The 21,925-nt window shown below is 45.5% G+C and overlaps 1 protein-coding gene across 2 annotated transcripts; it reads right to left on the bottom strand.

Moving 5' to 3' along the window:
• Positions 1 to 431: 431 nt before the first annotated feature.
• Positions 432 to 12,866, bottom strand: Prkab2 (protein kinase AMP-activated non-catalytic subunit beta 2). 2 transcript variants are annotated; one of them, XM_051166015.1, is made up of 8 exons: positions 12,763 to 12,866; positions 12,366 to 12,543; positions 8,849 to 9,015; positions 7,170 to 7,263; positions 6,861 to 6,981; positions 4,164 to 4,297; positions 3,466 to 3,534; positions 432 to 835 (listed from the first exon to the last, which is right to left on the bottom strand). In XM_051166015.1, the coding sequence occupies exons 2-8, from the start codon at positions 12,516 to 12,518 to the stop codon at positions 758 to 760; spliced, it is 816 nt and encodes a 271-aa protein (XP_051021972.1). In that variant the 5' UTR covers positions 12,519 to 12,543; positions 12,763 to 12,866; the 3' UTR covers positions 432 to 757. The 2 variants fall into 2 exon arrangements, with proteins under 2 accessions (XP_051021972.1, XP_051021973.1); XM_051166016.1 differs by lacking the exon at positions 12,763 to 12,866 and adding an exon at positions 12,672 to 12,758.
• Positions 12,867 to 21,925: the final 9,059 nt, after the last annotated feature.

Here is a 21,925-nt window from a genome sequence, read left to right as displayed (position 1 = left end):
GAGCCTTTAAAAAAAAAAAAAAGTAACAAATTGGGATGGGCCTGCGCTGGGCTGAAACGGCGACCCTGGGACCTCCAGTCTCTCAAGATGACTCTAATCCCGCACACTGTTCAAAGGGGTTCCTCACCCAGTGAGTTTTGCACTACTGGGTCATGAATGAGATCTGAGGGAAGCTATTAAATAGGGTGCAGAAAATGAGGGTTCTTGTGGGACATCTAGTGTCATATAAAAACACAGTAGACTGTGTCACATACTGTGGGGACATAGAATCAATCCATGCAAGGAAAGCTAACCTGCAACCAGGCAGCTGGAAGGAGGGCTGGTGCTGCTGCCCCGTGGACACCAGGGCACAGCGGCAGAACCTCCGCCGGACAACGATCCTAAGAGTTTGCTATTCTCTCACTTTAGGAAAAGAAGCATCTGGAATAATTGTTATCACAGCCGCAGCTTCCCATTCAGGCCCTGGTGACTACCCACAGGCAGAGAGAGAGCGTACACAGCTGGGCCAGGAGGCTTCCAGGAACCTTCCTCTCATATGCATATATATGGTTTTGTGTTTTCTTAAAATAAACTCCATGAACTCATAAAGCTCTCACCTGCAGTCAAACGCAAAGCAGAGCACCCTACTCACGAGGCTCTGACACACACACACCAGCCTCAAAACACATCAGCCCGCCAGGCTCAGGGGAGACCGGCTTAGTCCAAAGGCGAGGGAAACGCTCCTCCAGAATTCTTGGAGGCAGGAGTGACGTCATCTTCAGATGGGCTTATAGAGCAGCGTGGTGACGTACTTCTTCTTGTAGCGGTGGGTTGCACTAAGGACCATCACACTGTCCTGCAGGGAGAGAAGCACATACGGTTAATTCTGTAGCTTGGGCAGCTGCCAACTCTTCCCAGCTAGGAGTCTTTCCCAGACACTCACTGTCCTATTCTTCCCTGCCGTGATACAATACTCCAAGAAAAACAGTAGTAAGGGAGAAAGGTCTCTTTTGGCTCCCAGTTGTGGAGTACAGTCCACTGCACCAGGGAGGTCAAGGCATCAGGAAGTTGAAGCAGTGAACCACGTGGCCCGTGCTTTCCCCATTTTATCCAATCCAGGATACCCTGCTCAGGGAACGGTCTGCCTGCAATTAACATGGGTCTTCACATACCAGTTCATGTATGTTTCCCCACAGGTATGGCTGGATTAGTATCTCAGGTTGTCTTACGTTTTTTGATGTTGACAACACTAACCAACACTTTTACTTTTAAAGAGACAGCTTGAAATAAGAGAGGCTGGGTTGGCTGGCAAATGTAATTCAGTTGCACTCCAGTCCCCGTTTTTTTGTGAGACTGGCGGAGAGCCTTGAGGAAGCTATGTAACGATCTCTAGGCCCCCCATCCCCCTTTGTAAAACATTTCATAAGAAAGGATAATAGCTACTATTAAAGAGGGTCTGATGAGTACAAGAGAATATCAGAAAAAGTCATAAAGAAATACCTATGTATTACTTTATTCCCTTCTCGCTTCAAATTATAATATTGGATTTAAGCCTAGCAAGAAAAAAAAAGTGCTGGCAACCATTCCCACAACAATTGCTAAGTGTAGTTAAGAAAGGGAAGTGATCTTTCTTGACGTTCATTTCTAAGCCACTTACCACCAAGATGAACTCAAAATGCCCTTTATAACCTGGCAAGAACTGTGCAATTTCCTATCCATCCTTAAAGGGAGGGAAGGCTTTCTCAGACTGATCCAATCTGCTGGGTCAGTTCTAAATGGCCACACAACTGAGAGAACCCAACGTCAAGCCGACCAATCAGGACTGCCACTTGTATCACAAAGAGTACAGCAGAGCAAAGGTACCACCTTCTAGGATGTGTTGCCGCATGTGGCATTGCCACAGAAGAGATGACAAGGGACACCAACCGACAGCTACAGAGCAGTCACAGGAGGCAAAACTGAGCCAAATCTCAGAGTATCCTAAAAATCCAGCACAGAGACCAGCACAGCTTGCTCTCTCCCTTTACCCTGTACTACCCCTGACACAGCAGTCCCAGACGAGCAACCTGGTTAGACTGCGTTGATACACAAGCCTAACAAGGTGGACACGAAGATCCAACTGTGCTCAGGAGAGCTGTAGATTTGGGGAGCAGGGAAGAGAAAGGCACCCATGAGAAGCCCTGTGTGATGACAGACAGGAAAGGGCACCGGTGAGGGTTGAGAGGACTGGACCTCGGTCCTGTCTTATACTTACTGGCAATCTGACCTTCTGAGTCTTAGTTTCTTTATCTATAAAACAGGGGTTAAAAATAACACTTACCTCTCAAGGTTACTGTAAAAGTAAAATTCAGCGCATCAGGATCTTATGTACAACCACACAAGCTATTAAAGTCAACTCTCTCAGTGATTTCCCTGCTCTAGCTGATCTGAGCAGCTTACAGGGGAGCTGCTGGAGTCACCCTGGATGCTCTTCTTCAGAGTCTCCCCTCAACCTGAAGTTTCACCAGCTCCTCCGAGCAGCTCTCACTCGAGCCAGCCTGGACCACACACCTTTATGCTAACAGTCAAGCCACAGACATTAGAACCACAGAGAAACTAAGGACTGTAGGGCAGGAGTGGGAAAGACGGGGAGCATCTGGTCACCCCGACTCCCTTCCTACTGAGAGATGGGAACACGTGGGTTTACACAAGTAGGACATCTTAAGGCAGCTCGACTGCCCACTTTTAAAAAGTCAAGCTTTACTGTTGCATTCAAGCATTCATTGAAGGATGCTAAGCCTGATTTTCTGCAAATGGAATCCAACAAAGAAGCCAAACTTAAGCAAACAGATGGCATAGAGGGTCCGGCCACTCAAGGAACCTGGGAAGCAGAAAGGTCCCCATCACTGGCAGTTCAGCTGTAAGTCGGACCAGAGACTGAGATTTGCAACCCAAAAGCCCACAAGGTAAGAAAAGACAGCTAGTTCTTATAATCCGACCACCAGTGCCAACTGTAGCTTTAAAAGCAGTAGCGATTCTCACCTAGAGTCCCAGTAGGATGTCCTCCCCTCTGTCCCACTTTTCTGGTAAGTAAAGACTTTCATGGGACATACCCCTTAGGCTAGTGTCCAGATATAAGTGAGTATATACCATTTGACTCTTTCTGCTTCTGGGTTAACTCACTCATTATGATCATTTCTAGTTCAACCTGCTGGTATTCAGAGGAAGAATAGCAGGCTACCAAGAAGAGACTTGATACCCTATGAGCATATACAGGGGGAGGAGGTCCCCATCAGTCATAGTCATAGAAGAGAGGAGTAAGGGAAAAATGGGAGGGAGGGAGGATTGGGAGGATACAAGGTATGGGATAACAATTGAGATGTAATATGAATAAATTAATAATAATAATAATAATAAAAGCAGTAGCGAGTGAGTTCCCACTGAGGAGCATGCGTGACCCTTACCCTTCCACCCAGGAGGCTGCTGAAGACCAGGGCCACTGCTTACCTTGATGGACAGTGCATAGAGATGGTTTAGCATAACATGATTGGGCTCCGGAAGTAAGGCTGGGTCACACTAGGAGAAAAGACACCCCACCCCCCACCCCCATGAGCGATTAAAGGCAGACCAAACAAACAGCTTCCTCTTCCTCTGAACTCTCTGGGACTGTCAAGAACTCTGAATAGGTGTACACTTTGTCTCCCACAAGTCACGCATTCTCAGACCGTAAGATCTGGAAAAAAAATCTTCAGAAATGCTAGGCCCCAACCAACACCTGCCAATTTTCCTTAAGAGAGTGAAAGCAAAAAGACTTGCTTACAAATATAGATGATTTGGGTTAAAAGGGCAAAAGCAGTCTTCCTGGGAGCTATCAACTAAGTGAAATAGAAATAGAAACCGTAAGGCGCTGTGACTGTTTTTTTATCCCCCTTATCTTATGCTGGAATGGAAGTCACAACAGACATCGCCTCTACCCCAGTTTGGTTCTGATTTTACCAGAAACAGAGACAACTACGAGCTCTGCTAAGTCACAGCTCGGTCTGGGAACGGGGATTTGGTTCCGCAGTGCCGCTGATGTGCACACTCCTTTAGAGCCTTAGCTACGACATGTCCAGTGTCGTGATTCCAGCCCCAGGGTTAATGCAGTTGGCCTCGATGGTCCTAGAGATCCCCAGACGCTCCAGCAACCTGCTCAGGATACTCACTGAAATATTAGTGTCCTTGTTAAGGATAACTTGGAGCAGGTGAGGGGGCAGGATGGGTGGGGATTTGAATCTCTCTTCAGATCGAAACGCATACATTTCTTGACCATAAGGCCCTGGGGGTGAGCTGGACAGGTCTGAAAAATAGTTGTGCAAACGTGAAGGAAAGTTGAAGGGTTAGTAAGAAGGCACGGGGAAAGCTCTCAGCACACAGCCATTCCTCTTAAATGTAGTACAAGTCCTGGACAGTAAGGACGGAGCCTACAGGGCCTGGAACCGTAACGAAGGAAAGAGAGGTCTGAGTCATCTTGAGCATGGACCAAGAAAGCTTCCCAGCAAGGCAACATTATGTAAAGAAGAGATGCGAGGTCAGGTCCTGGGCTCCAGGAAACTGACTCCATTTGTCAGCCTATGACCTTGGATAGATCCCCTTTATTACGGTCAGTGTCCTCTGTATACGCCATAAGATAAAACCTTCCTAATCCACAATGCTTTTGAGGAAATCAGAGTGGGAGTAGATATGACGATGTTTTGTGAATTCAATGTGAAGAGATTTCTTTCTCTCTCTTTTTTTTTTTCCCCTGTCAAAGCAACAGAGATGTTATATACTCTAGCCTACAGTGATTACAGCAGACAGGACCAAACGAAGCTGTAGTCAAGGAAGTGCAAATGTGCCCCACAATAAGGTACCACATTTTGTACTCGCTAGGATGGCTGCCACTGAAACAGCAAGTACTGGCAAAAAAAAAAAAAAAAAAAAAAAAAAAAAAAGTGGAGAAACAGGAAGCTTCAAACTACAGTATTCCCATTGCTGGCAGAAATGTACAGCAGTGTAGACACTTTGGAAAACAGTTAAACTTTGTGAGTCAGGAATTACATTACAGGGTGTAACACCTAAGATAAAATATAAGTCCCCACAAAAACCCGCACACGAGTGCTCATAAGCAATACTTATAAGAGGGCCAAAGACAAAACAAAATCCAAATGTCTGTCAACAATGGACAGAGAACCAAAAAGGAAAGAACTGTCACACTGTGGACATCTACTCAGCCACACACAGAAGCGCAGTACTGGTAATATTTCAATAAGGACAAGCCCTGGAAGCCGGCTAAGTGAAAGAAGCCACGCAGCGTGTGTTTATATGAACTGCCCAGGATAGGCAGATACACAGAGCAGAGGCTCTCTCTGATGGACACAGGGAAGAGAGAGCCGAAGGGAACCGGGGCAGTCTTTCTTTGGTTAACAGTGGTTTAAAACTCAATGTGGATATTTAAATAATAACCAAAAAGTGGATAAACTGTACAATTTAAAAAGATGTGTTTCATGGTACCTGGATTATACTTTAAAAATGAAAAGCATTTAGTTTAAACCTGCAAAAAGCAAATTAACTATTTTTTTTGTTTTGAATTTTTTAAATTTTATAGTTCCAGAGAAAATATTTTAGTAATAGTCTATTTTAATAACTCAGATTTGCTTTAACATATAAGGCAAAAGGGAAGAAGTAGAAACAATGCAGTGTTATTAAACAAAACCTCAAAAATATACGGGACAGGAAAATTTTCAAAGCGCTTTCAGTTGTTTTGGTCACATTATCCACAAAACACCCCTGGGGAAATAACATGGGACAAGTTTCACATGTTGTCCATTATACTAAAAAGTACAAGTTGGGCATTGAAGAGTTACACACACATGATCACACCCAGTATCTGCATGTTCCTAATAAATGAGTTCTTACACCACTGGGTTAGGAAGCCGGGTGAACCCAAACGTGTGTTAGCTCTCCCACTACATAACTATGATTGCCTGTCGTTTGCGATCACAGTGTAATCACAGTCTTAGTGGCCTCAGAATTTAAACCTCTTAAGATCATTGCCCTTCCCACCAGTGAGGATTCTCATTTAACTTTCTGAGTTTATACACTGAGACGTACTTTCTAACTAGCTACTTACTATGCTGTGGACCACTGGTCCCCAGTCCTGGAGACTCTGCCGTCATGACTGGTGCACAATCGCACGACTAGTAGCAGAGGCAGGCTTTGCACACAAGCGACTGTCTGCGAAGTGGAGAAACGTGTGCACTTCTCCTGGCAGACACCTCTCCCATCACACAGTAACAAGTTAGTGTGCAAACTGTGCTTCTGCTACTAGAGTGAGCAAGCACTGATAGAGACCTTGGGGGATTGTGGTGTGACACAAAACAAGCACATGTGACGCCCCCCCCCCCATGGAGAGCAGCTTTTGGGTTGCTTTTCTTCTCACACTCCCTCACTCCCTCAGTGACAATTACAACTGTAGGCTCTCATGAAATCACAATTGCCAGTTGAGCTCTCAAACTAGCTGGTTCAGGTTACTAAGACAAACTAGCCACATCCAGCCTATACTGGTAATATTGCCAGATGCTCAAAGTGTGAAATCTTACTGGAAACTGCTTTTGAAATCACAGGCTACTGGTGGGTTAAAGGTAAAATGGGAAACAATGGCTCAGAGTAAGTAAGGCAGCACCACACCATAAGATTTGTGCAGGAGTGGTATGTGTGTGTGTATGTGTTTATGTGTGTGTGTGTGTGTGTGTGTGTGTGTGTGTGATTATACCACTCTTGAGAAGACATAAAAATATAAAATAAGACATGAAATCACTTTGGGGAAGAAATATGCTTTGTAAGACAAGGCATAGCAAGAGAAAGCGATAGTATAAAATTACCTCGGCACGATGTCTCAGAGCTTTCCATAGAATCTAACTTTAAAGCATCGAATACTTCAAAGTCGGATTTCTTGACATGAATCAAATTATTAATTGTGCCAAGCTGGCTGGTAACCACAGGCTGTAACAGTAAGAAAAATTAATTAATTAATTATTATCGATTGCCTTTTCAAATCCATCTCTTCACCCAACCTCCCCTCTACACTTTTATGAAAAGCCTCTACTACTAGGAGAGGGCTGTTGTCCACTACTCTGGAGGGCAGGAAGTCAGTAAGGTCACTGAGGCTCCCTTGCAAATCAAGGCCTTACCTCTGACGGATCATGAACCCACTGTCCATCTACAAAGAACTTGTACTGGTGCTCTCCCTCTGGAAGATCCAGGATGGCAACAAAGTCGTTATGACTAGGGAAGAGAACCGACGGTCGGACGACAGAATGTAAAAGGTAACAGGCGATGATGGTGCCACCCCGTGACCCTCCACACTCCTGAGCTACCTCAGCCCCTGTGCGCACCTCAACCCCATACAAATCCATTTTCACTTTCAGCATCACTCAGGACGTGTACTTGTCACCTTCTCCCAGTAATTTCGTTCTAACAAGTGTGTGTGTGTGTGTGTGTGTGTGTGTGTGTGTGTGTGTGTATGTGGGGGGCGGGGGATATTGAAACTACTTTGTTCCTGCAGAATGGATTTCTCGGGGCTTGGGAGATGGGCTCAGCCACTTAAGAGTGCTCTTCGTGAGCCTGAGGCCCCGAGTGTGAATTCTCAGTATCCGTGTAAAAGCTGGCCATGGCTACACATGTCTGTGACTGCAGCGTTGTAGGGGCAGAGAGAAGCTGAGCCTGAGAAACTGCTGGCCAGTAGAGCTAGCTGAAATGGAGAAATTGTGCTTCCGTGAGAATGCCCCAAGAAAACAAGGCTGAAAGCCAAGGAGGAGGATCCTCGGGTCTTGCTGTGGCCTCTGCATGCACACACGTCTACATATATATGTACATACATGCACACACGTCTGCATATATATGTACATACATGCACACACGTCTGCATATATATGTACATACATGCACACACGTCTGCATATATATGTACATGCATGCACACACGTCTGCATATATATGTACATGCATGCACACACGTCTGCATATATATGTACATGCATGCACACACGTCTGCATATATATGTACATACATGCACACACGTCTGCATATATATGTACATACATGCACACATGTCTGCATATATATGTACATGCATGCACACACGTCTGCATATATATGTACATGCATGCACACACGTCTGCATATATATGTACATGCATGCACACATGTCTGCATATATATGTACATACATGCACACATGTCTGCATATATATGCACATACATGTACATACACATTATACACATAGCACAGAATCCTCATAATATGAATTAGGTAAAGACAGGCTTCGGTGGGAAATATTTCAGGGGATTGTTCCCATAGTTTGGCGAGCCTTTTCTGAGAAAAGACCTAATATACAGAGGGCCACTCTGACAACCCCTTAAATCGTTCGCTGTTGCTTTGCCAGCAAGAAACTGGCATTATACCTAGAATGCCACAATGTAGTTTGCTTTGATACAGAAATCGAACAGGAACGAACTAGTTCCGGACCTCCTCCAGACACGAAATGGCTTGAGAAGCACACACCCACAGCGCTGTTAGAACCTGCCCCCCGCCCCAGCCCAGGCCCAGTCTCTCCCCTGAAAAAGGCTATCAGGTGCTTATTCCTGCACTCGGGAGACTCGACAGAGACACCTGTCCTCACCTTTTATTTATTTATTTATTATATATACAGTGCTCTGCTTGCATGTACTCCTGCAAGACAGAAGAGGGCACCATATCACATTACAGATGGTTGCGAGCCACCATGTGGTTGCTGGGAATTGAACTCAGGACCTTTGGAAGAGCAGGTGGCGCTCTTAACCACTGAGCCATCTCTCCAGCCCCCTCACCTCTTAATCAGAGGGATCTTGGTACTCCAGTTGTTGAAGGACCCAGAGATGAAGACCTCCTTGCCTCCTTCAGACCAGCGGATGACGGTGGGCCGGGCCTGCTGCGAGGGTTTCACAGAGTCATCCAGGTCCTGCTGCCAAGGCATAAACTCTTTGTCCCCCGGGAGCTGTAAGAGGGAGTAGGTCATCCCTAGGATAAATTGTCACCCGAGGGTTTTTAAGAGGTCAGTTTCCCTCGGGGTCTAAGAGGTCTTAGGCGTCAACTAGAGACAGACACCCCAAATTCAGCAACTATGACAGAACTTGAACAAACTACAGGAAAGAACTAATATAGGCTCCAAAATAGTCGAATGGCCTCTGTTCAAGCACTGCCTAAGATACAACCCACTGTGCACACTGCAGAGCTCGTTCTTGCAGAACCCTTGGATCACCCTTCAAAAAGACAACAAAACCCTCCCTCCATATCACCAACTTAACTTGTATGCAGGCAATTAGGATACACTTCTGAGCACACACACACACACACACGAATATATGAAAGCCACGTATGGTTCTTTAAAAGAAAATCAAGCCATGTATATGTTTTTCAGAGGCAACCTGTTCTCGACTGTCAACTGCAATTAAACCAAAATTCCTAAGTAATCAACAGCACTGTTTTAGCTACTCAGTTATACAACAGGACATTAAAAATGTAAGGGCTGGAGACATATTTCAGTGTAGTAAGTTTCATTTCTAGCACCATAATCCATCAATTGACGCAAATTCTGAGGTCAGACCACTGCTTTGGTCCAGCTGTCAGGAGGATGGGTGACCCTGGAGCTCCAGGGGCCCAAGAGGAGAAGCAGCTTCCCTGAGCATCCGCTGTGAAGTGGGCTTTAAAGGGTTCTGAGGAAAATGAACTCCTTAGTCCCTTTCCCTTGCCATCCTTTTGGACAGGCATGGGCAAACTGTAGTTTGCAAAGCTTTTGTCTGGAAACAGTCACTCATTTGTTTACCACCTACAGCTTTCTGCTACCATGTAGATCCAGGAAACTATGACAGACTGTATGAGCCACAGAGTCTAAATTATTTATTATTTGGCCTTTTACAGAAAAAAAAAATTGCAAATCCCCACTTTTGATTGGCTTCACTGACTGTATGGTACCAAGTCCAGCATTACAAGCAAAATCATGAGGGTTGGAGTAAGAAAAGAGTACCTTATTTATGTGGGCTTTTCCAAACTTTTTCCAAAATGAGACAGTTTACCTTCTGTTCTGCCTTCCTACAGTCTTTAAAACTACAGTACAAGTACAACCCAGAGCAAATGGAGAAAGAAAATGAAGGACTTTTCCATTATTCAGGGGACTAGATGAGACAGAACTTTGGCCTCCATAGTCTCAAAATCATGCACCGAGGTTGACAGTTGCATTAGGAATGTTTACATATGCCTAAAACAATCCTCAGATTCTGGTTCCTCCATAGGATTCTGGCAACATATGTTTGAAAAGCTTTCTGGTAACAACGTTACAATTACATTACAATGAACAGCAACAATGAAAACCTCTGAACCAGCTGCAATCACAGGTGTGCGCCACTATCCTATCAACTCTAAGAAGATGAACCTTCTGAGGTACATACTACAAGGTTAGAACTACTATTTGTTGAGCTGTTTGACCTCTGTTTCAGAATGGCGGGTAGGAGAGTGGCCTGGAGCGCTCACTCATGACCTTTCAGCACCTTAAACGGGGGACATAGCCACAGTTCGTTACACTGTTCCAGTTTATGAATGTGTCAAATTTCCCATAAGGTTTTTAAAGCAATCTTGGGAGGATCCTAATGTACAAACAAGATTGAGAGCCACTGAGTAAGGCTACTAAAAAGCCTGACCTTTGAATCAAAGATGCCCCCTGCCCGCCAGCACTGTTCTTAATCAATTACTTTTACGACTGAGGAGTTTCGGTTTAGAATGTGAGAGCTCCACACTATTAATATGCCTGGGCTTTGGAGCAAAGCCTTCCTTCCACTTATGACATGACATTTCTGTGGTAGGAGCGAAGACAGCTGACTAGCAGAAAGACTGTTTGCTTGAGTTCAGCCTTCAGGAATCAGCAGCTAACCAGCAATTCTGCCTAAGGTCTGCAGATGTTTAAGGAAGCTCAGTGGGGGAGGGTACGGGGACCAGAAAGTTTTTGGCCTGGGTGCGGCATGGGTGATTGTTTAAGCTACTTTTCTCACTTCACCAGCGGGCAAGCTGTGAGAGAGAACGATGATCCAAAAGAGGCCCAAATTCACACAGGGCAGCCTGGCTCCTATTCAGGACACCAATTACTGCAGTCACAGTGTGACTGTACCCAAATCCTGAGTCATCAATGTAGGAATGAGCAAAAATACACGGCCTGTCACCCTGGGTAAGCTCTGGAGACGAAAATTCAGGCTGAATACAGGGCCCAAATGATGAGGAAGTCCTAAAGTGGCAGGGGGGGGGGGGAGCGGGGTGGGGGGGGGAAGAGGAAATGAAGATGGAGTTCCATGGCTCTCACGCTTCTAACGATGCTCTCAATCAGGATCCAAGAAAAGAAGGCGTATAACCCAAATTTCATGTACCGTCACAGTGGTAAATAGAACTCTATTTACTATCCTAAGCCTCAGTTCAGGGGAAAGTGATAAAGCAATAAATGTCAAATGCTTCCCAATCCTCTCCAATGCTCCGGTTTTTCTTTTTCACTCCAGACAGCCGACCAGGAGAAATTAAATGTATTTAATGCTGACATTTCTGAAAGTGATTTGGAACATTAGGGTAGCTAGCAATCACACCGCTGTCAGCTCCATCTGCCTCTGACCGAAAATGGGCTCAGGCTGAAAGTCCTTGGAATTGAGGGAGGAGTTAAGGGAAGTAAACTTGCTCTCCTGCAAAGCTCAGCCAGGTGTGCAAAACTCACAGCTACGGTCGCCACGTTAAAAAAAAACAAAAAAACAACAACGACAACAACAAAAAACTGAGCCATTACCCAGATGATACCCTGTATTGGTCCCCAGGCTAGGCGAAAGTATTCAAGTATCCAAGTGATTGCTGCTCAGAGCCACGCAAAGGGAGACGAGGATAGAAGAGGGGGTGCCAAGCACCCAAGAGAAAGCAAAAACGACCCCTATACAAAGGCATTTTCAGCGAAGAGAAATTCATCTAGCTATCTTGAGGCCAATGTGAGAAACTGAGCCTATACCAACAGCTCAGACAACGCGCCCTCCCAAGTTTCCGCGCGCGCTCACAACCTATGCGTTCAGCAAGCTCTACAAAAGGGCAGCCTGCACGCAGAACCAAGAATGGGGTGGGCAGAGGATGGGTCTCTGGTGCCAGTCCTAAAAGACTTGGCCAACAGATTACTCAGAGCAGCAGGAAAACAACTCAGCGCCTCTATCCTAATTTGAGGTAGAACCTAGGAGGAATTAGCATCCAACACCTCTGCCCGCGGAAAAGCCTTTTAATGATGATGATGATGAACCAAAAAGGGCGGAGCAGCCGGCAGCCCGCCTACCTCACCTTGGAGTCGGGCAGGCTGAAGACGCTGGGGTCGTCGGTGCTCCCCACCATGATCTTGTGCTCCTTGCCCGGGCCATGGCCGCCGCCCTCAGCTCGCGCAGCCTTGGCACCGTGGCGCTCCCCGGACACCCGCTCGCTGGTGGTGTTTCCCATGGCTGCAGCTCGAGTCGGGGGCAACCTGCAACGGGGACCGACACCGGGCGGGGAACACCCCCGCGGCCGCGTCAGGAGCGCCCCAGCCCCGCCCCTGCGCCCGGGAAGGGAATCCCCGCCGCAGGAGGCCGCTCTCGGGGTCCCCTCCCTTACCCGCTTCGGGGGACGCCTCAACTCGGGAACCCGATCCAGGAGCCCCAGCTGCCCCCACAGCCCTGGCCCCGCAGATCCCCACGCCGCTCACCTCCGGCGATGCGCTATGGGCTCCGGGGCAGAACGCACGCCGGCTGCTCGGCGTACAAGGAGACCAATAAAGTTATTGAAATTGAAGCCACACCCCAAACCAGGGATCCGGGTTTCCTCCTAAAATGGCTACAAGGCCGGCGACACGGACCCGCCTCTGCTCCTGGCCCCGCCCACCTGCCCTCGCGTCCCGCCCCCTGCGCTCCAGCCCCGCCCCCTCGTCAGCCTTAGTCCTCTCTAGCCAACAGCGACGCGGCGGCTTCTATGGTGGGTGCGTGCGCACCTCCAGCTTGGGGCGGGACCCAGGGTGGGGTCGGGATTGGGGCTGGGAGTGGCTCGCCCAGGGGCTGGGAACAGCCCACCAGACACCATGTTTTCCTAAGCAGCTTGTCTAATCATGGATCACCGGCTTGTTGGAAAGGCCGAATCCGAGGCCTCCTCATGCCCTAGGTACAGAATTAGAATCTGCACTTTAACACGATCACCTCACACTGCTTGACGGCGTTGGAGAGCAGATCCACATTTAAATAGTTTTCATATTCGGTTTACACGTCTACCAAGCAACCTCTTTTTAGTTGTCCCTGGAGGCATAAAATAAAGAGAGGGGCAGAGAACTGACTAGACGTGTGAAGTGTGACTGGCAGGTACTGCAGAAGGCTTGCTTAAATGTGGTGCCCGGCTCATTCTAGTGGCGTTTTCTGTGATTAGCTTTGTAGATGCATGCATACAGCTAATAATGAAGTTTAGTCAAGGAGGCAACAGAGGAGTTAAGAGTGTTATGCCCAAATTTTGAGAGACTCCCCGAACAGATCACCCAAGAGCCGAGTCCAAATGCAATGGCAAGGAAGTCTATTTCAGGTTCGAGCCCGGGCCACCCCTCCCATGCATTGGCATAACAGATGCAGGGAAGTGGCCTCGAGTCTCAATTGAGAGGGGTTTTTATAGGTTTTAGACTAAGAAATGGGTTTCACAGTATACGAGTGGATGACACTTGGGCAGAAAAGCTGCAAGCTGGGAGTTACAAGCCTTGGCGTTTCGTGATTGATTGGGTAATAGTGTAGGGGCAAGTTGGCCTATAGAAAAGATTGGCTGAAGCAGTAATGGGTGCGTTAGGAACTTTGGCCTTGGCTTCTCCTAATTGGTTGTTGCTATGTGCCAGACCACCTGCTGGTCAGCCTGACCAGCAGAGAGTATATTTGGACTTTGCCAAGGTGAGCTGATTGTGTTGCTAGGGGATGTTTTTCTGTTTACACTAGTTTGTGGTTTTCCTGGAATCTTGGTTCAACCCTTGGCTAGGTTTAACACAGAATGGGTTGGTTTTTTTTTTTTTTTTTTTTCAAGATGGAGTTTGTCTGGTCCTTTCACAGAGCACATGCTAGGCTGGGAATATACTGTTGCCCTAGTGACCTGGAGCCAGTAGGCTAGGAAGTGAAGGTGAGACAGGCTCATGAGAGTAGGATGTGTGCCACTGAGATTCCAGGGGCCTTGCAGTTATTAGCACTGGCAGTGTTTTAGGCACGGTCAAGGGCGTAGAGTGGTGAGATGAGGTCGACCATAAAGCCATTGGAGTAAGAAACTCAGAGGGGAGCATGGAGAGATGGCTCAGTATTAATGCACTCATTGCTCATTTAGAGGACCCCAGTTTGGTTCCTAGAACCCACAAGGTGACTCACAACCATCTATCTGTTCCAACAGGCAAAATACTCATATATAGATAAATATTTTAAAGTAAGTTATAGAACAGAACAGTAAGATGGCAAAGAGGGTTGGATTGATTTCCTTCTTCCTTAATAAAACTTTGTTGTTGTTGTTGTTGTTGTTTCAAGACAGGGTTTCTTTGTGTAGCCTTAGCTGTCCTGAACTCACTTTGTAGACCAGGCTGGCCTTGAACTCACAGCGATCCTCCTGCCTCTGCCTCCCTGAGTGCTGGGATTAAAGGCATGTGCCACCACGACCCACCTTCTGTAATAAAACTTTAACCTTGGGATACTGTCCGTCTCCGCAGAGATGCATTTCATAGCCTCCCTGATAGCCAGATAGGTGGAACTGTTACATAGAGCCTCTGTGAAATCTTTCTCCATTTCTCTTTCCTTGTGTGTAGGATGCCCATCGGACGGCTAGAGTGCCAGCTGCTATCCTGAACCATGAGGCAGCTAAAAGCAATGGAATAGAAAAAGGAACTGTTGGAAAGGCCCTGCTGTTTGAAGCTGCAGACTACCCAGTCTGCATAGCCATTCTGAGCTCGCTGTTAGGTGCAGGACCCCCTCTCCCCAGCAGGGCCTCGGCTCTCTGCCTGACCTCATCTGGAGAGTGTCTTCAGACATAGATGCCCCTGACCACATTTGATATGTGGCCTTTGACACAGCTTCCTGCTAGCTCTCCCCTCCCTGCACCTATAAGATAATTAGGTACTGTGTTCCCATTCATACCACATGCAAACCAAGCATCATTAAAGTGCCTAATTCCAACCAATCATGTATACCTACGCTGGAAGCCCCACCCACTCCCCAAGGACTATATAGTCTTTGTTATCCCTAAATAAAGCTGAACTCCAAGATCTGACACCCTCACACCAATGCACATAAATTTAAAAATTAAATAAAAATATTTTTTTTTTAAAAAAAGCTGAACTATCTCCCTGAAGCAGTTCCCGTACTGGTCGTTTTACATCGTGGTGCTCACAGCCATCTGAGCCCTGTGCCCCACTTTCTGTTCCTCCTGCCTTTGTGGGCTGGTGGCCAACAGCCCTGCCAAGGAAGATGAGACCTGAGTTTTAATTGAAAAAAATCCCAGATCATTCTACTCTACCAATAAAGACTCTGGAGCCAGATGTTGTGGTGAAAAACCTGCTAGCTCAGAGAGGCAGAGAAAGCACCCACCTGGCCTTCCTACTCAGCTCACATCGAAAAGGCCCTAAAGGCTCACTAGCTCACCTGACAGGCCAGAAGGAAAAGACCAAAAATCCCAAGGCCATAGGTGTGCTAGCTTAAAGCTCAAAAAGCCAAAGGCCAAGGAGCTGAGGAGCTCAAGAGCTAAAGAACTAAAGCTAAAAATCCCAAGAGTTAAAAGCACCAAAGACTCCTTCTACTTCTACACACTGTCTTAAATACCCCTCAACTCAAAGTCCCTCCTGTCAGCTGTTTTCTTGCTCTGCCTCTTGACCTAGGGTTAACTTTATTAAATGCTGTGTACAGAAAGCTCTTGAATTAAAAATGTGTTTAAGGCTGGCTGGACCACACCTTGGTCACCTGTTTACAATAAACAGAAAGTTCTTGGATAAAAGGTGTGTATTAGGGCTCAACCACAAGAAACGGGGATTTACAGTTCACTCTCAGGGATCACAATGGGATCAACAACAGATTTTTACAGTTCACAACCTCAGGGAGCACAGTGGCACCAAAGACAGGTTTTTATAGTTCACAAACTCATGGATCACACTGAGATTAAATATCCTGCAACACAGACCCATAGGAACTAAGCCTGGTGTAGTGACACATGCCTTTAATTCCAGCACTTGGGAAGCAGGGACAGGTGGATCCTTGTGAGTTCGAGGCTAGCATGGTCTACAGAGTGAGTTCCAGGACAGCCAGGGCTACACAGTGAGACCTCATCTCACACCCCTCCCACCAAAGAAAAAGGAACTACACAGCTATCAAACCATCTCATAAAAGATGTCCTCTAGACATTTTTTTTTTTTTTTTTGTATGAGAGGAAAATAAATGTCAGTCTTGTTAGGCCACTGTTGTCTACCACTTTTCTATTAACTGTAGATAAACCCGATCCTACTTAATACATTGGACTGGTGGAGTACTGGTTATAGAGATATTAAAAAATCACGCTCAGGAGCAACTGTGTCTACAGACAGAAGCATTGAGCTGGGTGCTAAGTCTTCACTGAGTGAAGGGGAGCAAAAGGATCTTTATAACTATAGTCAGGAGAGGTGGCAGGTGCTTCAAAAGGGCTGGGGAATTGGAAAAAGCAAAACAAAATAGCAGCAGGGATCTGCACATCGTAAGAATCTTGGGAGAGATAATCCCCGCTTTCTGTTTTAAGAGCTTGACTTTTTAAGGCTGGCTTGATCGGGGAAGTAAGTTGTGCGTCAGTGCATAAGAACTATCCAGACCCGATCAGTGATCTACCCCAGAGAGTTCTCTGTAAAATCAGTGCCCCAAAGTTGGTTCCAGATGCTAAGCACTCCTTAGTCTCCTTTTAGAAGAGAGACACATGTGCTGGAGGGATGGCTCAGAGGTTAAGAACACAGCCTGTTCTCCCAAAGGTCCTGAGTTCAATTCCCAGCAACCACATGATGGCTCACAAACATCTATAATGAGATCTGGTGTCCTCTTGTGGTATGCAGGTGTACATGCAGGCAAAATGCTCTCTACTTAATAAATAAATAAATCTTTAAAAAAAAGAAAGAAAAATTTAAAAAAAAGAAGAGAGACACTTGATATCTCATTTAATCCTTTAAAAACATATTCATTTTTAGCTCCCTTGTTTAAGTATGTCCAGTCAATTTCCATCAGCTTCCTGAGGTCCACTATGCTCCAGGCACTACACTGGGCACTGGGAACAAATTAACCATGAGGCATCTTAATTACGAATTTAGAGAGGAACGAGGTAAAAGAATCACTGTCTTTGTGTCGTAGGATAAGGATGTCCATCAAATGTAATTGAGGAATTGAATATACCAGATAGCATGAGGCACGAAGGCACCCATCTCACACGCAGGAAGAGGCAGCTGTTCCTGGAAGGGATGCCGGGTGAGCTGGATCATGAAGATGTGTGGGTATCACTCGGCTGGAAAGTGGAAATTTATTAAAATCAGTACAGCAGAGAATGAGTACATGGTGCCTGAGGGACTGTCAAGTTGACAGTCTGGAGGATGTTTATGTACTGTACTGCTGTTAGGCAAGACAAGCGAATAGTAAACAAAGCTCCTTGTTTATGGATAGCTCATCCTTCATATCTGCCATTTTTCTTTCTTGGCACTACTTGTTTAATGTGCTCAGCCTCAAGGAGCAACTTACCTATGTTATTTTAAGAAGTCTTGACCTTATACCACCAAAGCCCCTACCATAATTATCCACCGCAGGAAACAAAATTGCTGTAGTAAATTAATACATGCTTTACTACAGGAACATAATCTGAGCAGAATTGAAGAAACAGTAATTTAAATAAATGGTTCCAGCCTATATTCTTTTTCAAAAAAAATATTTATTTGTATTTTATGCATTAATAGTGCTTTTGCCTGCATGTACACATGTGTACCATACACATGCAGTACCAGTGGGGGCCAGAAGAGGGAGTCAGATAGGCCAGAATTAGAGTAGTGAATCACTGTTGAGTCTGGGAATCAAACCCAGGTCCTCTGCAAGAGCAGCAAGTGCTCTTAACCGCTGAGCCATCTTTAGACCCAACTATGCAATCTCTGTCTGAGAAATTTCTAGTATGCTGTAGTTCAGGTCAAACTCTGAACTTAAAAACAAAACAGCAACCCAAACAAACAAACTCTTTTATAACACCTTTAGATTTAAGTTGCTAAGATGACACAGATTCTCTTGATGCCCCACACCCAGTTTTCCTGGGAACATTGTCACTGTGGTGCATTTATCAATTTAACACCAAAATTGACACACCACTTTTTAGGCAGAGTATTAATAATCCTTCAGTTTTTATTTCATGTCCTTTTCTCTTCTTCAATTCTCAGAAGGGATACTTCCTCCCTCAAGGCCCCGCTATACTAGGAAGCCTTCTCAGACTTGCTTTTCATGTCATCAACAGGTCCAAGGTAGTAAGGTATTTGTAGATCATCCTGAAGTTTCCTGGTATGTTCCTCGTGGCTAGCCTGGGCTATTATCTGAAGGAGAATACAACAGAGGTCATGCCTTGGGTACAACTACCAGCATGACTGCCATTGCCCATGTTGATGTGGACCGCCTGGCTGAGATAGTCTGGCTGGTTTCTCCTCTGTAGTTGTCCCTCACTCCCTCCCACAGTAGGCTTCTGAAGGGCGTTGGTCTATGCAGTACTCATTTAAGAGAGTTTTGCTTCGTTTCCTAGAGGGGTAAGTATATAACTTATTTGGAATCCTGTGTGGGAGTTTACCTATCCTGTCCCACTAATGTTTTCAATCATTTGTTTATGACAGTGTGGACTCGGGGTCTTTATGTTTCATGTTGTAACCCAATACTAGGTTATTTATTGCTCAAATGTTTTTTGCCAATTTGGCCACTGGGGCCACTTTGAAATGACATCAATGCCCCTTTGACATGTACTATTCAGTTCTTTCAGTACACCTCTTGTTTTGTTTTGTTTGTCTTGGTTTTGGTTTTCTTTCTTTCTTTCTTTTTTTAACTTTTATTGTCTATGATTTAAACGTCATGCACCACAATCCCACTCATCTCCCCATTCCCTCATAGCCACCCTCAGTAAAATAAAACAAACAAACAAACAAACACCCTGTCATGGAAGCTATAGCATATCACGCAGTATAGCCTTTTGCCCACACAGGTTTACTTTCAAATGTTCATTGTGATGAGTTATGGGTCTGGTTTGAGGCCCACAGTATCATTACCGGATCCACACTGGGACTGCTCTCTGATATACAGTTGTTGCCATGTGTCATGGAGCGTCTTAAGCTTTGGGTCTGCAGGACTGGCCCCTTCACATGTTCCAGTAGATCATACATGGGGCAGATGTTGGGGTGAGGCCGACTCAGAGCCCTGGATCAGGGCCTGGAAGTAGCTGAGTTAGTCAGCCTGCCAGCTCTCCTGCTCCCTCGTCCTCTGGGCAGGGCCGGCTCTCCTGCCAGTTTTGGTTTTTCAAGACAGGGTTTTTTCTGTGCAGCCTTAGCTATCCTGGAACTCTCTCTGTAGACCAGGATGGCCTTGAACTCACAGAGATCCGCCTGCCTTTGCTTCCCGAGTGCTGGGACTAAAGGTGTGCACTACCACTGGTTGGCAGTCTACTTCTTTATTCTGTGATGTTATAAGAATACATTTTTTGGGTCATTAGATTTACCATAGTTGGGGAAATGGTGTGATTGTCTATCATGTCCGGAAGAGCAAACCTGTAACCTGACGAGCCAGCACATGTTTGTCAGCAGCTGTGCTGTACATCATCTTTGTTTTATATCTTCACCTGTTTTAAGTTCAATGTCCTAGTTTTTTTTTTTAAAGATTTATTTATTACGTATACAGTGTTCTGCCTGTATGTGCCTGCATACCAGAAGAGGGCACCAGATCTCATTATAGATGGTTGTGAGCCACCATGTGGATGCTGGGAATTGAACTCAGGACCTTTGGAAGAGCAGCCAGTGCTCTTAACCTCTGAGCCATCTCCAGCCCCAATGACCTAGTTTTACCTTCAGCTTTGGTTTAGAAATCAATGATGCTCTTGTAGTTTTACATAGTCTAAGCAGAATGAGAGGGTCAAGTCAATTTAAAACTGCATGCTTTAAAAGAAGCCTGTGGTATTAGTGCTGGTAAGTAGAGAGGACATTCCTGGAGGTATAATGCGTCAACACCTTTACACACTGGACGAGAGCAACTTCACATTGTCAAAGAAGAAATGGTAAGATGTGAAGATCCAATTTATTTTTTGAACAAAAGCAATCTTCAGATTAAAAAAAATCCCAGTTCCATTTTAATAATTACAAACATCCCATCTCTAAAGGATTGGGGCAAGAAAAAGACCCGAGAAACCACACCAGGGATCAATGTTTACATTTGCAGAAGGCACACTGGGTGAGATGTTAGGCAGCTGTCCACATGTGTATGATGGGTTGGAATTCTCCCATATCCACTCATGTATATGCGCCTGATTCTAAAGCTGCTCTTTCAGCTGACCAAATTATCCCCTGCCTTAATGATTGGCAGCAGCCCATTTGCAGACAGGCTACACAGCAGTTATTTCTGAATTTCTGAAGATTCACCCAGTACCTATCCTTAAGGAGTTCAGGGCACCTGGCAGCTGATGCTTCTTAAGTTCTGCAGGTCAGTTCAGTTCCTGTTTTTCTGAACTACACTGTAGCACACAAGAAGAGCTGGTCTAGGCAGAATGTCCCTAGGTAATACTAACTCTAACTTAAGACAAAAAATAACCTCATTGATTGTTACTATGTAGATACTGAAGGAAGGTCAGGGCTGGAGAGAGGGAAAACTAATCACCCTCTGTAGATGCCACCTCAACAGTTGGCATTTACTTCCTTCCTCGGCTAACATCTTCTTGGATCCTAACACAAGCACTTATAGATAAAGCCCGGCTGGCTAACTAAAACTGCCAAATCAACCTGTTGGAAGATGGCAAATTATTTCAATGACTTTTAAACCTAGAGAGCAATTTCTTTTCCTGTTTTGTGTGTATGGTTTGTTGTTGTTGCGTGAGACAAATCTCACTATGCAAGCCTGGTTGGCCTGGAACTCACTACATGGACTAGGCTGGCCTTGAACTTGTGGCGATCCTTCGCCTCGAACTCCGAAGTTCTGGAATTACAGGCATGTGCCACTGTGTTCAATCTAGCAGTTTTTTTTTTTTTTTTTAAAGAAAATAAAAGCAGGGGATAGAGTGATGGTTTGGTGAGTAAGAATGCTTACTATGAAAGCAAGAGGACCTGAGTTCAAATCCCCAGCACCCATGTTAAAGATGGGCACATTCAGTTATAATAGTAAAAAACAAAAATTAACCTGGTAGACAATGGGCTAGAAGAGTTCTATGAAGTCAGCCATTTATTAGGCTGATTTAGGGAATGACATCTTATTTCATAAACACCAATGAGCATTCATTAAGCATGTGCCACATGTTGGAACTTAGCCAATGGCATATTTTCTGTTTGGCCATTCAATATCCTCACTGTACTAATCATGAAGGCATGAGTTCCTCACTATCTGCACCCTTGTTTTTGGACTTGCACCCCTCAGCACTAAATGCATTCTGTGGAAATTCTTGAAATAGGAATGTTGGCTCTGCTTACAAGGCCAACTTGTAGCCAGTATGTGCTTAATAATGTGAGCAGTCTTTTCAAGATGTGCTATTACACAGACATCTTGGTGTGCAAGATTAGAAACATGACAGAATCAAGCATTAAGAGCTGATGGCACATAAAGATGACGGAAGAGGATCTGTGCTCATGGTCTGGGAATACCAGAAGGAAAAAATGCAGG

This window comes from Acomys russatus, chromosome 23 (genome assembly GCF_903995435.1).
Source record: "Acomys russatus chromosome 23, mAcoRus1.1, whole genome shotgun sequence".
Lineage (NCBI taxonomy): Eukaryota > Metazoa > Chordata > Mammalia > Rodentia > Muridae > Acomys > Acomys russatus.
Note: the sequence above shows the minus strand (reverse complement) of the source record. Positions and strands in the feature narration are given on the sequence as shown.